This window comes from Cordyceps militaris (genome assembly GCF_000225605.1).
Source record: "Cordyceps militaris CM01 unplaced genomic scaffold CCM_S00009, whole genome shotgun sequence".
NCBI classification, from domain to species: domain Eukaryota; kingdom Fungi; phylum Ascomycota; class Sordariomycetes; order Hypocreales; family Cordycipitaceae; genus Cordyceps; species Cordyceps militaris.
In genome coordinates, this window is record NW_006271977.1 from 634,601 (window position 1) to 653,583 (window position 18,983).

Genomic DNA, 18,983 nt, shown 5'->3' on the forward strand with positions numbered 1-18,983 from the left:
AGTTCGTGGTCATTTTCATTTCCGTGAGTGCGTCGGTCGACTGCCAGTTGTCCAGGCAACCAGGGACGAGGCTGTAACAGTCACGTTGACGCATTGCCGAGATGGCGCTTAATAAACCAATACCTAGGTACCTACCTGTAGTCCTTTATTCGCTATTTTCTTACTATTTGTGAACTTTCAAAAGATTCCAAGTATACGTATATTTCATCGTTCTTATCTAGTCAATATTGTAATTCTGAATAACTTTCTCCCTCTTCCCAGTCATGAGTATGCGACTTTTTAGAATAAAATAGTTGAGAACGGCGGTGCCTGACTCTTGCTTGTGGCTTGGCTCACCCGCTTCATGCCACCATCCATGGCACCCACCATGCTACCATACCACCACGTTGAAAACGGCAACGTGAAAGCCACTGCGCCTGTACAAATCTAATTTACCTTCACACATGTAATTCACCTGCACAAATATCAATTCACCTGCGCGAATCTGATTCAACTGCACATGCACTTGCCCACATTCAATCAAGGTCGAGTCTTCAAGCTAGCCGATCAGTCCAGTGGGGTAACTAGAAGCACATGCTGTAGGCAAATGCAATGACGCAAGGTCATTCTTGCTTGCTCTTAGCAGCTGCGGAAGCTCTACTTCCCACCTCCACAATATTCGTCCTCGAAATTCTCAACACACTCAACTACATCTGTCTTGACAATCACTAGTACCAACAAGATGGCGGATAACAACAAAGATAGTCTCGTTAGCGAGTTCTGCTCCATCACTGGCGCGAGCCCCGAAAAGGTGCGCTTTGTCCCTTCCCCGCCAAGCACCGCCACGGCACATGTTAACCCTCGCTGAACAGGCGACACAATATCTCGAGGCCAATGACTGGCAAGTATCTGCTGCCTCCAACTCGTTCTACCAAGACGAAGATGAAGACACCCAGGTAGGCTCTTCCAACGCCGCCGGTGCCAACTACACAGGTCCCCGGACCCTCGATGGTCGCCCTGCACCATCATCTGCCTCGCGACCTGCACCATCGACGACTTCGCAGCCAAAGCGCAAAGGCGTGGCTACCCTAGGCTCTCTGCACAGTTCCAAACAAGAGTCGTCTCACAGGGACGACGATGACGACGATGATCACACCGACGACGATGACGACGAGAGCCGCGGCAACCTGTTTGCGGGCGGAGAAAAGTCGGCTCTGGCGGTGCAAGACCCCAGTCAAGAGAACGGCCCTAGAAAAATCATCAGCGACATCCTGGCCAAGGCGAAAGAGTGAGCGCCCCAACAGGCCGCAAGAATCGCGCTTCACATGACTTGCTGACATTGACGAAAGAAACGCCGGCCAGCCCGATTCCGAAGACGAATCGACCAACGCGGCGTCATCGCACCAGTTTCGCGGCACTGGTATGACGCTAGGTGGCGACGGGGTTGAGAGCCGCACCATCCCTGACCCCAGTGGCGTTGCTCGGCCTCGCGGCGAGGTCCTTGAGCGCGTGCTGCACATTTGGCAAGACGGATTCAGCATCGACGACGGCGAGCTGCGACGCTACGACGACCCCGCCAATCAGCAAGATCTTAGCATGATCCGCTCCGGCCGCGCTCCTCTCCACCTCATGAATGTCCAACACGACCAAGCCGTCGATGTGAAGCTCGAACAGCACGACACCCCATACAAGGCGCTGCCGAAGAAGTGGAAGGCCTTTTCCGGCTCGGGCCAGCGTCTGGGAAGCCCCGTGCCCGGCGGCCCAGTCGCCACGCCTGCGCCGGCCGTATCACGATCCGCGGCTGCCTCTAGCACTGCCGCTCCCAGCAGTCCCATTCCCGACATTGACGCGTCTCAGCCCACTGTGACGATCCGGCTACAACTCCCCGACGGGACGAGACTACCTGCTCGATTCAACACTACTAGCACCCTCGGCGACGTCTACAGCTTCATCGGTAGAGCATCGGCAGAGACACAAGCGCGCCCGTGGGTGCTGGTCACGACATTTCCCAACAAGGAGCACACGGACAAGAGCCTGGTGCTTGGAGAAATGCCCGAGTTTAAGAAGGGAGGCACCGCGGTTGTCAAGTGGAAATAGATTTCTGGTAATCGGGGTGGGGGAGCATGGATTCATGGGAATCGAGGTGGAGGAGCATGAAACTTGGGATCGAGGCGTAGGAGCATAGACGCTCGGGAACAGAGGTGGAACAGGAGCACTTGGCTGTGAGACGAGACAGCCGTGGCCTAAGAAAACTAAAAGATATTACGAAAAGATATTTTGCTAGACGTGAAAACAGCCAGGTTCAGGTCATGTTGGTCTAGTGGCGACTAACTTTGCTAATAAAATGGTATCCGTTGTCGCGCCCCCAACGCCAAAAAGTGCGAGCAAATAAAGGAGGTATACAGAATAGAAAAGTGTCCAAGAGATGAACTGTGGCACAATTCTACAGCGAGAGTGACAGTCCACCGGGAGCATCAAGAAACTTGAAATGCTCAATGGCAATCTGGCAATTGAGCATGGCAGAGTTGAAGCGGCCCTCGCCGGGCGGCAGCACCACCATGAGATAGGTATTGGTTGTAAACTTGAGGATGAAGAGGCTGAAGCGGGTGCCGGCCTTGTGCTCCATGCGGGTAAACTGCTCGGCGTTGCGCGGGGTGCCGGTGAAGCGGGAGATGCTCTGCTTGAAGTGCTTCATGATGTTGGACATGCGCTCGAGGCGGTCCTCTGTGGGGTTGCGCGTGGCCTCGTGGGAGGTCCAGGACGAGACGGCGAGGAAGGAGGTGCGCTCAAAGAGCAGAATCTCCTCGGCCTCGATGGCGAGGCCGAGGTTGGCGAGGTTGCGCTCGATGACGGCGAGGTTGGGGACGAGGTCGTGGATGATGCTGGCCCAGGCCTTGTAGAGGCTCTGGTCCCAGATGGACGTGGCAAAGGGGGCGACGTCGATGCGGGCGGCGTCGCCGCCGATGGAGCCGACGTACTCGGCGGAGCGCTGGCGGACGATGCGGACGCGCTCGTCGTAGACGGCCTCGCGCGAGGCGGGCACGACGAGGTCCATCTTGTGCACGAGGATGTAGATGCGCGCGGCGGGCGAGTACTGCAGCAGCGCCGACAGAATGGACACGTACGTGGCCAGGTCCCGGTCCACGTCGCGCGACTCAATGTCGAAGACGTAGATGAGCACGCCCACGTTGGAGAAGACGTGCACGCGCTGCTGCGCGAGGTAGTTTTCCATAAACGCCTCCTGCCCGCCGCAGTCCCACAGGTTCAGCGTGAGGTTGCCGAGGAACTTGACGTGCGAGAGGTCAATGTCAATGGTTGCGCCGCTGGAGGAATGGGGTTTCTTGTCAGCGGACGGTTGCGGAGGAGGAGGAGGGGAGGGACGCACAGTCGGCGCGTGTCGCGCGCAATGTAGTTGCTGAAGATGATGCTCCGCATGCTCGACTTGCCAGAGCCCGACTTGCCCATCAGCAGCACCTTTTTCTTCTTGGGCTTCTTAACCTCCAAGCGTGGTTCGGCGGCTGAGGCCTCGGCCGGGGCCTTGCCCTCGTTCTTGGGCGCCATTGGGGGAACGCGTCGGGCCGGCGAGGGGAGAGGCGGGGACGGGGGACAGAGAAGCGTATGGGTTCGGCTCGGGCCGCAGCAATGTCGCGCTCGTGGTTATGGTATTCTTTCGGGGAGATGGGGAGTCGAAATGGGGGTTGTCAGTCGGCGCTGCACGCCGTTGCTGAGGCGGAAGCTTGGGCGAGACGCACGCTGGAGGTTTGACAAGGTGGGGGTATTGTGCCACACGCATTAGTTAGCTTTGGCCTACCTAGTTACGGAATGGCAGCGTTTGCGCTTCAGCATCATCGCATGTCCTGTAACGATGGGCTCTGGAACATGAGAACGGGTCGCTCTTTTATAGAGACTACCTTTGCAGTGCAATATTCCTATCCGGCGCCTCCTCACCCGCCCTGTACACCCAGCGACGAGACTACCACCTGGGTGATAGGATATTCCTTACTCTTGTCATTTTTTCCAAGTATTATTATTTTCATCTTCATAATCATATTCACCCTTTTTATCTGACCAGCGAGTGTGCTGCTGTCAGAGCCCGAGAGGCAACGAACCACTATCATGATTATGTATGTATTAGTTAGTAGGAGGCAGTTAGAGGCACTAGAGGATTATTCGGCGACGCCCTCTCCACCTGCGACCGAGCTCTACAAATATAATATTAAATAGAACTACATTTCGAATCGGCTTTCTTTTCTTGCTTTTGATTGCCTAAGGCTTTTTAGCTGCATTTCACGATGCAATTTTGTTCATAAGAAATATATCTCCCAAGAAATGCCCGCGCACGTGATATGCACAGAATTGATGCCCACTTCTCCTCGCCAGAACTGCGTAATCTCCTCCCCGCGTCCATCTACCTTCGCCGGTACCGAGACAAGTGCTCAGGGATGAAGATGTTTAGAGCTAGATTGAATACTCCAGTATCAGCACTTCTTCATCAACCCTTACCTCGGTGTTTCCGACATGTATCTTTCCGCAACAATCTTACGCTCCCGACCGGCCGGCTTGCCTCCAACATGTCCGAGCAATCTATCATCAAATACAACTGGATCCCTGAAGTTGAGACGTTGTCGAGCTATCGGCCAGGGGGTTACCATCCGGTCATGATCGGTGATATTCTCCATGATCGATACGTAATTGCAGATAAGCTTGGCTTCGGCGGCTACTCAACAGTATGGCTGGCTCGCGATACCCATCAGAACCAATACGTGGCGCTCAAGATCAATATGTCGAGTACACATACACGCGAAGCGCAGATCCTGAGAGCTGTAGCTGCTCCGACAAAGGTCCCGTTAGCCACTACGAGTGGCGTGAGCTGGATTCCACAGTTTTTGGATGAGTTTTTCGTTGAGGGGCCGAACGGCAAGCACAGTTGCTACGCAGTCAACCCTGCGCGCTCTGACCTCAGAGAAACGTCTTTCAGTCGTCTTTTCTCACTCGAAGTTTCCCATGCAATAGCATATGAGCTTGTGCTGGCGGTTGCTTACTTGCACTCTCGGGGCGTTGTCCATGGAGGTATTCACAATCTAGCATTTACATCACTACCGAATGCATCTGTTAACCTGTTTTCTATAGATATTCATTTAGGCAATGTGCTGGTGAGACCCCCTTCCGACTTTGACAACCTTTCGATAGATGAGCTGCATGCGGAATACGGAGAACCGGAGACTGTTCCCATCACGCGCTGTGACGGAGAGCCTTTGCCACCTAACTGCCCAGCAGAAGCAGTTGTTCCGCTTTATCTGGGCAAGCATGCTGCCGACTTTGATTTAAACGATGCAAAAATAACCCTAAGCGATTTCGGAGAAGCCTTTTCACCAGATACAGAGGAACGCCTCGGCAAGGACTGCCACACACCACTACCGTTTCGAGCTCCCGAGGCCAGATTCGAGCCCGACAAGCCTCTGGCGGCTTCTTCCGATATCTGGAGCTTGGCAACTGCGCTGTGGGAAATAATAGGGATGAAAGCGGTTTTTAGTACCGATTTTGTTAGTCCAGACGAAATCATAGCGCAGCATAACGATGTGCTAGGTCCCATGCCTAAAGAGTGGTTGGAAAAATGGCAGGCCAGACCTGAATTTTTTGATGACTCCGGCGCCCCCACTGAGGGTTACCGAAGAAAACAGTGGTCAACTCTGGATGAATCCCTCGAAACCAGCATTCAACAATATCGACGAGAAGATGGAAACGAGATGGGTCCAGGGGAGGCCAGAGCCTTTATAGAGTTGATGCGATGGATGCTCTCATATCGGCCTAGCGATAGGCCAACGGCAGAACAAGTCCTGGGCTCAGAGTGGCTGAGTAAATGGGCACGGCCCGACTTGATGAAAGTATAAGGCCTGTACATCTAGGGCAGAAGATGTACGCGCCCAAGCTAAGAAGAACACGTAATTAAGTCCGGGGATGCGATGCCGATTACACTCGATTGGTGCCGTTGACTTGTTCATACTTGGTACTTGGTGTAGTGGGTATGTCACCATTACAGAAGGCGCGCACCCGCGTCCAGAAACAGTTCAAATCTGCTTGCTCCAGGTTCCTGGCCCATTCCCACTCAATTTTGCGGCTCAAGTTAGATTTTCTAACATTGATTGGCGTTGATGGATGGCATTCGGAAACCACCCGCATCGTGTACATACATAGTGGGTTGTCCCACTAATTGTGCGCGGCAAAGTAGACTTAGCTGATTGGTGTACTGGTTGAAAGCCTGGCAAGAAGCTGGGCGGCATCGCACGCTCATCTACCAACAAAATGGAGTTCGACGATCCTGATGAATGTAAGAAAATCGTGCTCCAAGTTGCAGCAGCATTTGTAGCTCACGGTATGATGTTCATTAGATGATATTACCTTCCCAAGGCGCCAGATTGCGTGGCAGCTCGGCAGTGAAGTCATCCAGGTGCAGCCCACCCTCATCCTGAAGAAGGGTGCCAAGGTTCGACCTTCAGAAATGGCTGCTATGAACCTCATCCATAAACACGCCCCGAGCATTCCGGTCCCCTCCATTGAAGGCTACGACTTCAGATACAGAGACGGTGACGCCTACTACGGCGAGCTTCTCATGGACTACATCCCCGGAGAGACCCTCATGACCGCATGGGCCAAGCTCGACGACCAAGGCAAGGGCCGCATCTGCCAGAATATCTGGGACATTGTCGCTACGATGCGGTCCTCTGTTCCTCGTCCCGAAGACCTGGCGCCGGGTCTCTACCGCACCGTCGACGGTCATCCGTCGTACGACCCGCTGCTCGGCGACAACAACGATGTCGCGCCACGAGAGATGGACGACGAGACCCTGCGAACGCGCATCTGGAGGCGCTATGTAGCAACCAACGGCCTCTCGTACAAGGACGGCGCCAGCGTCAAGGACGAGCTGCCGCACAGTGACAAGTCGGTGTTTACGCACGGGGACCTTGCTCCCCGGAATATCATGGTGGATGATGCAGGCCGCATCACGGCGGTGCTGGACTGGGAGTATGCGGGCTGGTACCCAGACTACTGGGAGTACATGCAGATGATGAAGTTTTGTGATCCGCTCGAGTACGAGTGGCAACGGTGGATGACGCAGACGAAACCTGAGCCGTGGGATATCAGCGCGTTCCGGAAGGCGTGGCGCGTGCTGTTTTGAAAATGGTTCCTCAAGGAGAGATCTTATATGGAAGAGGAGAAATATGAACGCAGCACATCAGTACGATCACCACGGGGGCGTCTTGGCTAGCTGTAGCTCTAAAGCCTAAAGTTCAACAAGGGATGAACTGGGACAAATACCGATAGCTACTTTGGTCATGCTCAGTATTATCTGGATGGCCCTACAAGAAGTAAAGTTCCAGCGCCGTGGTAGTACCCTCGCCGAAAGCTGTTGGTGACCAAGTGGGCGGCAAGTACCCAGAGCCTTACTGCATCTGCCAGGGAGGGAAGAGAAAAAATACATCTCTTCCAGGGTAGATGATAGCTGCAGACAGGATTCTCGAAGCAGCCTCCGCATGTAAAATGAGTCACAACTCAGAATCACAGGCCTATGGACAGATTTGGATGGTAGAATATACGGCCGAGTACAATGCCAAAATCAACGCGTCCATGCACTCGGTCAGTTATATTGTGATCTGCGTCTGGTTCTTTGTTTGTGTCAGTAAAAGCCAAAAACGCATGGCAAACATTGACAAATTCACGCTGTCCCGGAAATGAGACGGGCGGCACCAGCTCCGGGATACCCTGGCCCTGCAAAGGCTATCTATAATTTCCAAGATAGGAAACGCAGACGAGCAAAAAAGACTTTACGCGTCGCCGCTGGCTGTCGGACTTCCAGATTGAGCCGGGACGAGAGACAAGGCTGTGGGCGGAGCGTGCAGTCGTGCAGCGTGCAGACGTGCACCGTGAATTTTCCAGACACATCTTCTCCCTCCCTATCTGTCCTTGCCATTGGGCAGGGTATCCAGCGGCTCGCCTTTATCTTCCAACATATGCAGCCCAGGCGGCGACTTCGTACTTCTGTGAGCCTTACAGTTGCCTCCTTCGCGTGATACACTTGTTGCTTTTAGCCCTCCCACCTAACCGCTAGTCATGGAGCAAGCTCCCCCCATCGTCAATCGTGCCGACAAGGAATACCCCAAAGGCTTGAAGCTGTTCCTCCTTACCATTGCCATTTGCTTGACCATCTTTCTAATCTCTCTCGAGTATGCAACATTCAATCACCTGGGCCGTGACATGGCTATGCCACACCTCGCTGCTGTAATAACGGACACTGACTTTGCATAGCTTCTCCATCATTGCTACTGCAATCCCTGCCATTACTAGCGAATTCCATAGCCTCAACGATGTAGGCTGGTATGGAAGTTGTCAGTCTACTCTGCCCCCCAGCCAAGTGATGATCGGTCAAGTTAACATGCAGCTAGCCTACCTCCTGACCACGGCGTCCTCGCAGCTGCTTATTGGAAAATTCTACACCATCTTCAACATCAAATATGTTTTTCTGATTGCTCTTCTCGTGTTTGGCATTGGCAGTGCCATCTGCGGTGCCGCACCAAACTCCATTGGCCTCATCTTGGGTCGTGCCATTGCGGGATGCGGTAACGCAGGCCTTCTCTCCGGGGCACTGCTCATCATGGCCCATAGCGTGCCCCTGGCGCGCCGACCTCTATTCACGTAGGTGGCCTACAAGTGCTGGATCAATTTGAAGAGCTAACTCGCAGAAGCGCCATCACTGGTGGTGTGTATGGAGTCGCCGCCATCGCTGGCCCGCCGTTGGGTGGTGTTTTTACTGACAAAATTGTAAGATGGCCTCTTGGTCTGCTCGTGTCCGCCGAAGCCAAGCTTATCTGCAAGTTTGCTGACCTTTCTTCTCAAGTCGTGGCGTTGGTGCTTTTATATCAACCTCCCCATTGGAGCCGTTGTTCTCCTCGTCGTCGCCGTTTTCTTCCCTACGCCCGAGGTGCCGCAACGACCGAAACCAACATCGTTTTGGGCCCGCATCAAACGCTTCGACCCGATTGGCACAGTCGTCTTCATGCCAGCCATTGTCTGTATCCTCCTCGCCCTCCAGTGGGGAGGCACAACCTATGCTTGGAAGGATGGCAGAATCATTGCCCTGTTTGTGCTTTTCGGTCTTCTCATTCTGGCCTTTCTCGCCGTGCAGCGTTGGGCACAAGACGACGCCACAGTGCCTCCGCGCGTCTTCAAACTGCGCACCATCTGGTCATGCGCGCTGTACCAGTTTTGCCTGGGTGCGAGCTTCTTCATCTTCATCTACTACCTCCCAATATGGTTTCAGGCCGTCCAGGGCGTGAGCGCCATCGAGTCTGGCAAGCGGACACTGCCTATGCTCATCGGGAACATGGTCGGAACTACGCTCGCCGGCGTGGCCGTGACCATCATCGGCTATTACGCGCCGTTCATGATTGCGGCTACCGTATTGACGTCAATTGGTGGCGGGCTTCTGACACTGCTCAATCCGTCCGCGTCATCGGCTGTCTGGATCGGGTTTCAGGTGCTCGTCGGCTTTGGCATCGGCGTCGGGTGGCAACAGCCCATTGTGGCAGTGCAGGCGGCCGTCGACATGGAGGACGTGCCCATCACCACGGCCATCCTATCCTTTACGCAGACTATCGGCGGGTCGCTGTTCGTCAGCGTCGCGCAGACGGCCTTTTCGAACAAGTTGGTGCACGACATCCACGCAACGCTGCCCGACTTGGACCCTGGTACAATTCTGGACAACGGAGCCGCAGATTTGGCAAGTCATGTTCCAAGCAAGTATCTGACGCAGGTTCTGCAGGCATATTCGAACGGACTTGTGCAGACTTTTATCGTGGCGACAGTCATGGCCGCGTTGTCGATTGTGGGCGCGTGCTTCGTGGAGTGGAGGTCAATCAAGAGCAGCAAACAAGGCGGGGAAGAGGTGGGAATTAAGGCAGGCTAATACAATAGACCCCTTGAAATAATGTAGCCAAGGTACGCGGATCCCATTTTACGCCGCCAAAGTCACTAGAGCTTCCCTTCTATACTGCCTTAACAGCAGATTATTATTGATCTAGGCTACTGGCCTCTAATTAGCCTAAAAAAATTAACTACAAAGCCTACTATAATTACTATAAATACCTATAAATATATCACCTTTGCTAGCTCTCATATTCTAGATTGCAACCTTTACTCGAGTCCAAGTTCAATTTAACATTGGCCATCTATTCACTACAACCTGCAACCTTTTGATGCTCGGTTGCCCCAGAGCGTGATGAAGTTTCTGTGGAACACAAAGGTAGAGTAGAGTCTGCATCTTCCAGCGAAGAAAAATAAAAGAAAAGGGCCAGCTGAATACCCGAGCGAGTCGATCACGACAATGAGCGGGCCTCGCACCAACCTGGGAGGCAGCTGATCACGTCCGTGCCGCTGCCACACCGACATCTTGTTCAGGCAACATCCCCGACGGCGGCCTCCCGAGTCCGGTCGTCATGATGCGATGCGCGTATCCCGTCTTGATGCACATTCAAGAGGCTCAGCACCAGACTCTCGGGAGAAAATGACTGACATGATCCAGACTGAGATACATTTTTGACAGCTTTTGTCTGCCGACTACAGGCTTCAACTGATGACGTACTGGTGGCAACGATCTCATGTCACATTGAATCAAATGGCGCTGCTGAACAAGTGTGGATATCGCTATATACTATTCATCTCGATGCTTCCCGTAGACAGTACAATCTCAAAGGCCGCTTTCCAGAACCAGGCCATCAAGGCCTTTCAAGGTGACCCAAAACAAAACCCTGACCGTGACATGTAATCATAAAAAAAAATCATCTACTTCTTCTCCTCAGCCAGCACAACTGTGGCCTTTTCCTCGTCGGCGTCGTCGGCGCTCAGCTTCTCCGATGCAGACGTCTCTACACCGGCGACGGCGTTTTCAAAGGAACGGCCGCGACGCTCGGGACCGAACATGGTGGTGAAGACGATGCCGAGGGCGATGATGGCCGTGGCGATTCCCATGACGGGACCGTAGGCCTCGACCTTGTGGCCGCTCTTGAGGGTGATGAAGGTCTTCTCGGCAATGGCATTGACAATCTGGGCAGAGGGGGACGAAATCATGTTGCCAATCTGGTACGTGACGCCGGGGAAGGTGGAGCGGTAGGCAGGGGGCGACAGCTCGTTGAGGTGGATGGGGATGACGCCCCAGGCACCCTGGACGAAGAACTGCATGAAGAAGCCGCTCGCGCTGAGAGAAGACTCGCCACGGGGGAGAATCCAGGCGGGAATGAGGAGGGCAGACATGAGGGCGGAGCCGATGATGGTGCGGCGACGGCCGAGGAACTGGCTCGCGTAGCCGATGATGGTGCCGCCAACACAGGCGCCAACCTTCATCATGATGGAGGCGCGCGAGGCACCCTGGTTGGTGAGCTCCTTCTGGGTCAGCATAAAGGTAGTATACGAGTCCTGCGATGTGTGCGAGTAGAAGTTGAACCAGGTCATGAGGAAGATGCAGTAGATGCACATCTTCCACTCCTTGCCAATCATCAGCTTGGTCTCGCGCCAAAACGCGCCAGGCGTAGCAGACTGCTTGCCCAGCTTCTTGGCCTCGATAAATTGCTGCGACTCGGGGAAGGCCATGCGAATGAGACCAACAGCGATGGAAAGGCCAGCTATGAAAATGTCAGCATCAATTCCAAGCGCGGGTGGCGGCGCTGCCAAGAGATCATACCTCCGATCCAAAAGACAATTTTCCAGGTGTCGACGGCGCCACCAACGCCAAGGTTGGCGCAGGCCGCCAAGACGTAGCCGAAGGAGTAGCCTTGCTGCAGAATTCCAGACATGAGACCGCGAGCGTTGGCACTGTGAAGCATTAGTCAATACGCTGGCCAGGGAATATATATATATATATAGGTATGTTTGTCATAAACTTACGGGCACTGCTCAAGAGCCATGGCAATGGCATTGCCGTAGACACCGCCCATGAAGAGACCAAAGAGACTGCGCACAGCGAGAAAGTGGGTGAACTTCCCGGCATAGATGGTGGCAATCTGCAGGAGGCCAAGGATCAACATGTTGAGAACCATGGGCCACTTGCGGCCCCATTTGTCACCGGCCAGACCAAAGAAGGCGGCGCCGACGGATCGCAGGAGCAGGGTGAGGGTGATGGCAGCGGTAATGTCCGACTTGGAGCGGCCATAGTACTTGGCGAGCTTGACGGTCTGGATGGAGAGGGCGTGGAAGTCAAAGGCATCGGCGACCCAGGCGAGCCAGCCGACGATGAAGAAGAGCCAGGCCTTGGCAGTGAGCTGGCGGAAGAGGCTAAAGGGGTTCATGAACTCGTCGGGCTGGCGCCACTCGCAGCGCGTCTCGCCGTAGGCATTGCTCACGACGACACGCTGCTTCCAGATGAAGAGGTCGCGCAGGGACTGCTTGGCCGTGGGGATGATACCCTGGGCCAGATCGTCGGCAGGCTCGCCGTCCACGGGACGGGTAGAGGGAGTAGCCATTGTTGTAGAGGCTATACCAGCTTGTGGAAGAGTGTGTGTTGTTAGGATGTGCTAGGATGAAGTCGACGGGAGGGGGGCTTGTTGATGAGGCGGGCTGCAGCGAGGCTGTCAGATAGAAGTAGATGGCCTGGTTGACTCGGTATCCTGCTATGAAGAGAATGGAGCCAGAGGGCGTGAGAGAAATCTAAGACAAACTATGCCGTGCACCACGACAGAAAAAAGGATGCGGCGGGCTGATCTATATTAATACTCGCGGTGTGAGGGGTGATGGGGTACCCAACATTACCTGGTCATCATGGGGACAGACTACCCCGACTTTGACTTTGCAGCTCGCGGGGAGGCCAGCGTGGATCTGTCGCGTCTCTCTAAACACTGACTAAGTAGGGCTTTTACTTTTTTCTCATCACATGCGAGATGTTAATTTTTCTGCGCTGTCACTGCTCCGTTTTTCCATCTGCAGCCCGTGTCCATGACTCCATAAGCTACAGTACCCAGAGGCTCAGGTTCCGTTGGACCGGGACATTCTTACAGGACCATCTGCTCGACATGTTGAAGCATCTAGCAACCATTGATGACTTGGAGGCCAGGTTTGGGCTTCCGTGGAATGTCTCGAAGATTCGGGCCACGCCGTCGCCGGCGTGAGCACGACGAAAATATGTCGTGTACCAGAAGCAGCGGCTAAGGTTGCACCATCAGAGTTGTCGTGGCTTTTTCATGCACCCGTAAATTGAGCCGGAGCGGAGCATTTGGAGAAGCGAATGAGCCAGGAATGCGTCCGGCTCGACACCATCCCACGACCAACCGGACGCCACGAGACCTCCAGCCCCAGTCAGTGCATGTAAGCCCGCCGCTTCAACTTGCAGCCCTGCGAGTGGTGTGGGGGGCGCGTCAAAGGGGTGCGGACGTGCAGCTGAGTGGCTTCGTAGTGGGAGTAGCGCGCAGTCGATGTGTCGTAGAGTCGATTTCCATGTTTGGTTGATACCTGTTGTCCTGCTTTACACTGGGAACCGTCCGTCATGGTAGCGAGCACGTCGAGACAAAGTTAGATGGGACGAAGGCGAGAACCCCAGACCAAGGTCGTATCAAGGGGTCCGGGGTATGTTGCATTGGGCACCGGGCGGCCTGTTGGTACCGAAATTCCCTTCGTTTTGCGGAGAAGAACGAAGAACCGTAATGCGAAGGTCTGGGGAATTGGCCAATGCGCCAGAGAAAATACACTCTGCATGAGAGCCACTGTTTCCATGCTAGCAAGAGCCCACCTGGGGTGCAAGGCTAGAGCTGGCCGTAAACGAGGCGAGTGGGAGGTTGTGTGTCAAAGTGTCAACAGCCTCCTGTGTTGTTTGGAGTTTTCGCAGCTGGCGTGGGAAACTCTATTTGGAAATCTGTACAGATCACTACCTAAGCATTGACCAATGCTAGCGTCTCTTTTCGCGCTGACAAACAATTGGCCTGACCACCGTTACAGCATTCTGCCTTGTTACTTGCTCGGAACTTGGACTCTTTGTCAATTCCCCCAAAAAAACCTCGACAATGTGCCGCTATGAAGCACAGTCAGGACAGGCTTCATTTTTTAAGCTTACAACAAACTACAACAACAGAGTTTTAGCGTCCGAGTCCCAATGCAGAGCCAGTCAGCGAAGATCCTCGATGACCTTTTTCCCCGCTTCCATTGTCCCCTCCCCGCCATAATTTCGAGTCGAACGTGGGGGAAATACGCACGTTTTTTCTTCCCTTTCCCACAAAACTCTATAACGACTGATACAAACTATGTACGGGAAATTGCATTCTAGATTCTAGCTCGGGCTCAGCTCGCAACCGGCGGAAGTCTACGGGATCGGGGCCTCTGGCGTCTTCGTTCCATTCCCAACGCGGCCTTGCCCCCAAGAATGACAGCCCCTGCATCACACAACCACGCCCGTACCATGTACCGACAGCCGCGCTATCTCGCGAGAGCAGGGTGCATCCTGGAGGACCTTTTGTCTGGAGGCTCCGTCCTAGGCACCAGAGATAAGAAGTAAAAATGACGAATCACAGCACGTCGTCCATGTGGCACGTTCCCCATCATCGGCCCACGAGAATGAATCGCCAGTCCAGTGCTAGTCGCAAACTAGAAGCCCGACGACGCCACGGCCCACGCGATGGCCGGACATCTAGCGAATAGCCTCGAGCCGCAATACCTGGATCGACTCGCGGTGGCGCGCGCCTCTCTTCATATATTCGTGTTTGGACTCTGGGGTCGGCATATCAAAATGCCCACGTTTCTACTCTAGTAGTGAACTACTCCGTCGCTACGGATGAATTCGTACTGGTTCGCCGGTTGCCCTGTTGTGCTCGTTCTCAGCTGAAGAGCTGGAACAGGCCAGGCGTGATCCGAAACACGAACCCCGGAATTTCCCTTCCGTTCACGAAGCGTTGCCAACGAGGGAGAACAGAAGCACACCAAACACCCCCACGCCAAGACGCGACCGGAGCAGCCAGACTGAGAAATTACTGCCGAGTAATATGAAGTAGGAAAATTGTGAATTTGCTGTACAGATATGGAGAAAGCGCTGATAGTTGTTCGCCCGCAGTAGTCGAAGCCATTTGATCTTGGCAATGCTGCTGCCATCGTCGAAGCCGCGCATGCCCAGAGATGGGCTCAAGCCACTGGTTTCTCTTGCACCAGCATATTTGCCTTTTTGGAACAAGGTGATTCATCACCCCAACCCACGCCACAGCGCTCTCCTCCGCCGCCACCGCCACAATGCAGGGCTTCCTCGCCTGCTAGCGCCATGGCACAACCTGTGTCCGTATCCGTACATACAACATCTCGCTCCCTCGCCGCGCCCCCAATCGAACCAATTCTTCCGTAGCCGGATCGCTGTTGGCCACTTGGCACCAAGACTTGCGGCTATTGATATCCCGAATTGTTCCAGGCCTTGGCCCCCTTCGCCAAGACGTGTCAGCCCATGAGAGCATACCGTCGTCTCCACACGCCCAGCCCTCGACACATAACGGATGGGCTCACAAACCACTTTCAGTAACAACGGCGGCAATGCAAAAATCTCTGAATATCCCTCACAGTCGGCCTTGATTATTTATCAACCACAAGACCAAGAAATGTCAACCAAAAGTGGGGTTATACCTATAGCTACGCGCCGATCCTATGTCGGCCACTAAAATTTAAACGGGGAGTGATCAATGTACGGAGTGAATCGCAATACTAGCGATGGCGTAGTATAACCAAATGAGGCCAACAAGGCGTGAAGCCTCGTCAGACAGCTGCTCCGAGTTATTTTCTTCATTATGGATCTCTCGACGCCAAACATTTGGGATGCTGACCACTCACACAACCGGAGTTATTCTCCAGAGTATTATGATCCAGTTCAGATGGGCATGAATGAGTGGGTGGATAGAAACATGGAGAAGGGTTTCTGGGGAATCGCTTTTAAAATATTGGAGGAGGGGCACCTACCGCGACGATATCAACCAGCAGCGCCATCCATGGGCATGTGCTGGCGTGGGTAGGCTATCAGGCCTGGACGACGGGACAACTTATTAGCTGGTGGATAACCACCGCAGGCCCCGTCCATGATAGTGACATGCCATCCTCTGGTGCTTCCATGGCTGTCACTGTTGATGGATGCCAACAGGAGGTCAACCTCTAGTTAGCGCTGTCCAGTCTGCCGTGCGTATATAAGCTGTTATAAACGCCGTTCTCGGGGGAAGTGGTTCGTGTCTGTCGACAAAAGTCACGCCCATTTTTCGAAGATGCCCGAGTCGACGGCGGCCGTAGAATTTCCACCATAGCAGTATGGTTTGTTGTCAAACTACCCATACGCTTCTTCTACCGCTATTGGCAGGGACGACGATGGCGTACCGGTAGACGAGGGGAGTTCGGAGGCTGTTGAGGTACTGTTCGGTGCGGTTGCGACGCTGGCTAACGTTCTGCTTCCAATACAGGGGAGGCTCAAAAATTGAGCACCACTTCATTTTTGTAGTTTGTGAGAAGAAAGCAATTGAATTTCTCAACTTCAACTGCTGCAATCGTAATTTAACTGATGTTTTATATAGGATCCGTGGACGTAATCGCTCTAGTAGATGACGGTATGGCTTGAGGCCTGTTGCGATGCAGGAGGGCGGTCTGACTTCGCCAAAAGACGACTAACAGACCGATGTTGACTCAACAGGAAATATAAATGTTGGAAACAGGGAGGGATACATTTTTATCAAGCATCAATTCTTGTCATCCTCTTACTTCGTCACTTCACAATACAGACAGGCAGGGCGATAGACACTGTCATATGGATGATGTAACATAGACACACCCTGCTCAGTCAAGTTTCACGCTCGCTATCTGATTTATAGAATAGCCTGCAACACCTTTGATGCCTCCAATCTCATTGTCTCCCGCTCCCGAGGTTTGTGCCGCCTTCGGCCTGCTGGGCTAAAATTGTGTTTTTCTGACTGGCTAAGTGTGTCAAAATCCGTCCAATCTGACGAAGGCGATTTTCTGCATCGCGGACTTCTCCAGCAAAACATGTGCTTCGTCGCCGTTGCTGATGCATACAATGCGCGTTTTTCATTCGGTTTTATTGTCGTGTAAGTTTCATAGAACTTGCTCTCATGCGGTCATCTGATCTGGCCCGCAAAGGTCGTGGCGCTTTATACGTGGTTGTCATTATGACTATTCCATGCCCTCATATACCGAGCCAAGACTTCCTCAAGCGCCCTTACAATTTCGACGAAATTAGACCAAGCTTGTTGTTTCGTATTCTTCTAGGTAGCCTCTATAGAACTGAGCCACAAGAATCCAAACGCACCACTTTATAAAAAGGCTTTACTTTTATATGAAGGCTTTATTTAGTATTTATACTAATCAGCTGCTGCCAAATAGAGGGCGCGCCCACCTATAAGACTCTGGGGCTGCGTGGAGGTTCCCCTGCGGGAAGAACTGCATGAACTACAGGAGGGGAAAAGACAACGAACCGACCGTGTTCCGCAAGAGGTCTAACAAAGCCGTTCGAAGCAGATGGATGAGCTCTCCCCTCACTGCGCCCGACGACAGCGAAAAGTCATCTAAACATGCAGACTTCCCGCTTCAGCCTCGGCAATTGCGTAGTTTAGGGCTTCGGCTTCTCCCAGTAGATCTTCTTCTCATCCTCCCACTTATAGTTCTTGTCCGTCAACTTGTTTTGGTCAATCCAGACAATCTTGTTGACCTTTTTATTTTCAATGATCTCGGGTAGCTCGATACTGTAGAAGATACCATCCTTGGACGGTTGCTTGTCGTGGGGGAAGATCAGGTAAGCCTTGCCCTCGCTGCGCTTGGCGTAGAACTTGGAGAAGGCCTTCTGGAACTCCCTAAAGGTATGTTCGTCGACCTCTTTGTACTGGCCGCGGTTGTAGAAGTTTGGGTTCTTCCAGAGGTTGCGGATGCTGGTGAGCTTGTGGTCCTGGGCCGCCTTGACGATCTTGGCAATGTCCTGCGGGCTCTGGCCGGTGAAGAAGATGGACTTGTCCTTGCCGGGCTCGTCCTTCTTGGCGTACTTGGAGAAACCGTCGAGGTTCTCGGGCTTTATCAGCTTCTCGACCTCGGCCTTGTCCGGGATGTCCTTGTCCCGGATGAAGAGAGTCTCGAAGCCGTCAATGGGGGCGGCCAAGGCGGTGCTCGCCTGGGAGGAGAAGAGGAGTAGGGAGCTCAAGAGAGAGAAGAGGAAGAGCAGGGCACCGCCCTTGCGGTTGGAAGCGGAGAACAACATATCGTGTGCAGCTTTGGTTGGACAGTCGCAGGCAGTGTTGTGGATGTAGAACAGAAAAATGGCATCTGCTGCGGAACTGGGCTCTTTTTGTAGTCGAATATAATCTATGGTGATGGCTACAGACAGGAAGAGTCCCACAGACGAGGCTCTTGACGACGGCCTGTTGTCTCTTCTCGTCTCGATGAGACCAAAGAGAACCCGGAAAGGTGATTCACGGCAAGTGTCCGCATGGTTCGGCCTTCTGCGGTGTGAATATTCATCGAACGGCAGCCCAAGCCACAGAATCTCACGTCAGCACGCAACCGTTGCAGATCAGAGGGAAAAGCGGCCGTGGGTAGCTCGGCCACCCCGGGCCGAGCCGAACGAAGATCGCTGATCGACGATGTGGACAGTTGCTCCAATCAGTAAAATAAGGCTCTCTTGGAGTAGAAATGAGACCAAAAAAAAAAGAGAACCGACTGAAGGATGCTGTAGACGGGAAACACAAACCCATTTTGAGTTGATACCAGCCACCGACGGAATGTGATACCTACATGAACGAGCGATCGTCCCTCCATACTGATGTTAATATTATTAAGAGACGGCACATGCCGTTGCATGTAGGTTTCTACGAAACAACGTCTCAGGTCAGCCAGCCAGCCAGAGCCAGCCAGCCAGCTAGCCAGCAAGGAAGCCAGCCAGCAAGGAAGCCAGCCAGCCAGCTAGGTGGCTAGCTACCTAGGTAGTTAGTAAGCTTCTCTAATAAGCGCCCTAC

The 18,983-nt window shown here is 53.5% G+C and overlaps 6 protein-coding genes across 6 annotated transcripts; 3 read left to right on the forward strand and 3 right to left on the reverse strand.

Annotated features, from left to right (window-relative positions):
- Window positions 1-721: 721 nt before the first annotated feature.
- On the forward strand, window positions 722-2,076 carry CCM_09514 (Cdc48-dependent protein degradation adaptor protein (Shp1), putative; the record flags this gene model as incomplete). The annotated part of the gene is made up of 3 exons (XM_006674647.1): window positions 722-790; window positions 852-1,267; window positions 1,329-2,076. 3 exons carry the CDS (start codon window positions 722-724, stop codon window positions 2,074-2,076), a joined length of 1,233 nt encoding a protein of 410 aa, XP_006674710.1.
- A 346-nt stretch (window positions 2,077-2,422) lies between these two features.
- Window positions 2,423-3,540, reverse strand: CCM_09515 (GTP-binding protein GTR1; the record flags this gene model as incomplete). The annotated part of the gene is made up of 2 exons (XM_006674648.1): window positions 2,423-3,302; window positions 3,365-3,540. The coding sequence occupies 2 exons, from the start codon at window positions 3,538-3,540 to the stop codon at window positions 2,423-2,425; spliced, it is 1,056 nt and encodes a 351-aa protein (XP_006674711.1).
- Window positions 3,541-4,550: 1,010 nt separating this feature from the next.
- Window positions 4,551-7,156, forward strand: CCM_09516 (protein kinase domain protein; the record flags this gene model as incomplete). Its single annotated transcript, XM_006674649.1, has 4 exons — window positions 4,551-5,049; window positions 5,110-5,864; window positions 6,238-6,307; window positions 6,369-7,156. The coding sequence occupies 4 exons, from the start codon at window positions 4,551-4,553 to the stop codon at window positions 7,154-7,156; spliced, it is 2,112 nt and encodes a 703-aa protein (XP_006674712.1).
- A 932-nt stretch (window positions 7,157-8,088) lies between these two features.
- CCM_09517 (efflux pump antibiotic resistance protein, putative) lies at window positions 8,089-9,940 on the forward strand (the record flags this gene model as incomplete). Its single annotated transcript, XM_006674650.1, has 5 exons — window positions 8,089-8,201; window positions 8,284-8,363; window positions 8,421-8,670; window positions 8,721-8,796; window positions 8,873-9,940. 5 exons carry the CDS (start codon window positions 8,089-8,091, stop codon window positions 9,938-9,940), a joined length of 1,587 nt encoding a protein of 528 aa, XP_006674713.1.
- Window positions 9,941-10,815: 875 nt separating this feature from the next.
- CCM_09518 (carboxylic acid transport protein) lies at window positions 10,816-13,506 on the reverse strand (the record flags this gene model as incomplete). Its single annotated transcript, XM_006674651.1, is given in 7 exon segments — window positions 10,816-11,693; window positions 11,711-11,841; window positions 11,914-12,539; window positions 12,799-12,860; window positions 13,018-13,166; window positions 13,209-13,353; window positions 13,488-13,506. The coding sequence occupies 7 exon segments, from the start codon at window positions 13,504-13,506 to the stop codon at window positions 10,816-10,818; spliced, it is 2,010 nt and encodes a 669-aa protein (XP_006674714.1).
- Window positions 13,507-17,590: 4,084 nt separating this feature from the next.
- CCM_09519 (uncharacterized protein) lies at window positions 17,591-18,229 on the reverse strand (the record flags this gene model as incomplete). Its single annotated transcript, XM_006674652.1, has 1 exon — window positions 17,591-18,229. One exon carries the CDS (start codon window positions 18,227-18,229, stop codon window positions 17,591-17,593), a length of 639 nt encoding a protein of 212 aa, XP_006674715.1.
- Window positions 18,230-18,983: the final 754 nt, after the last annotated feature.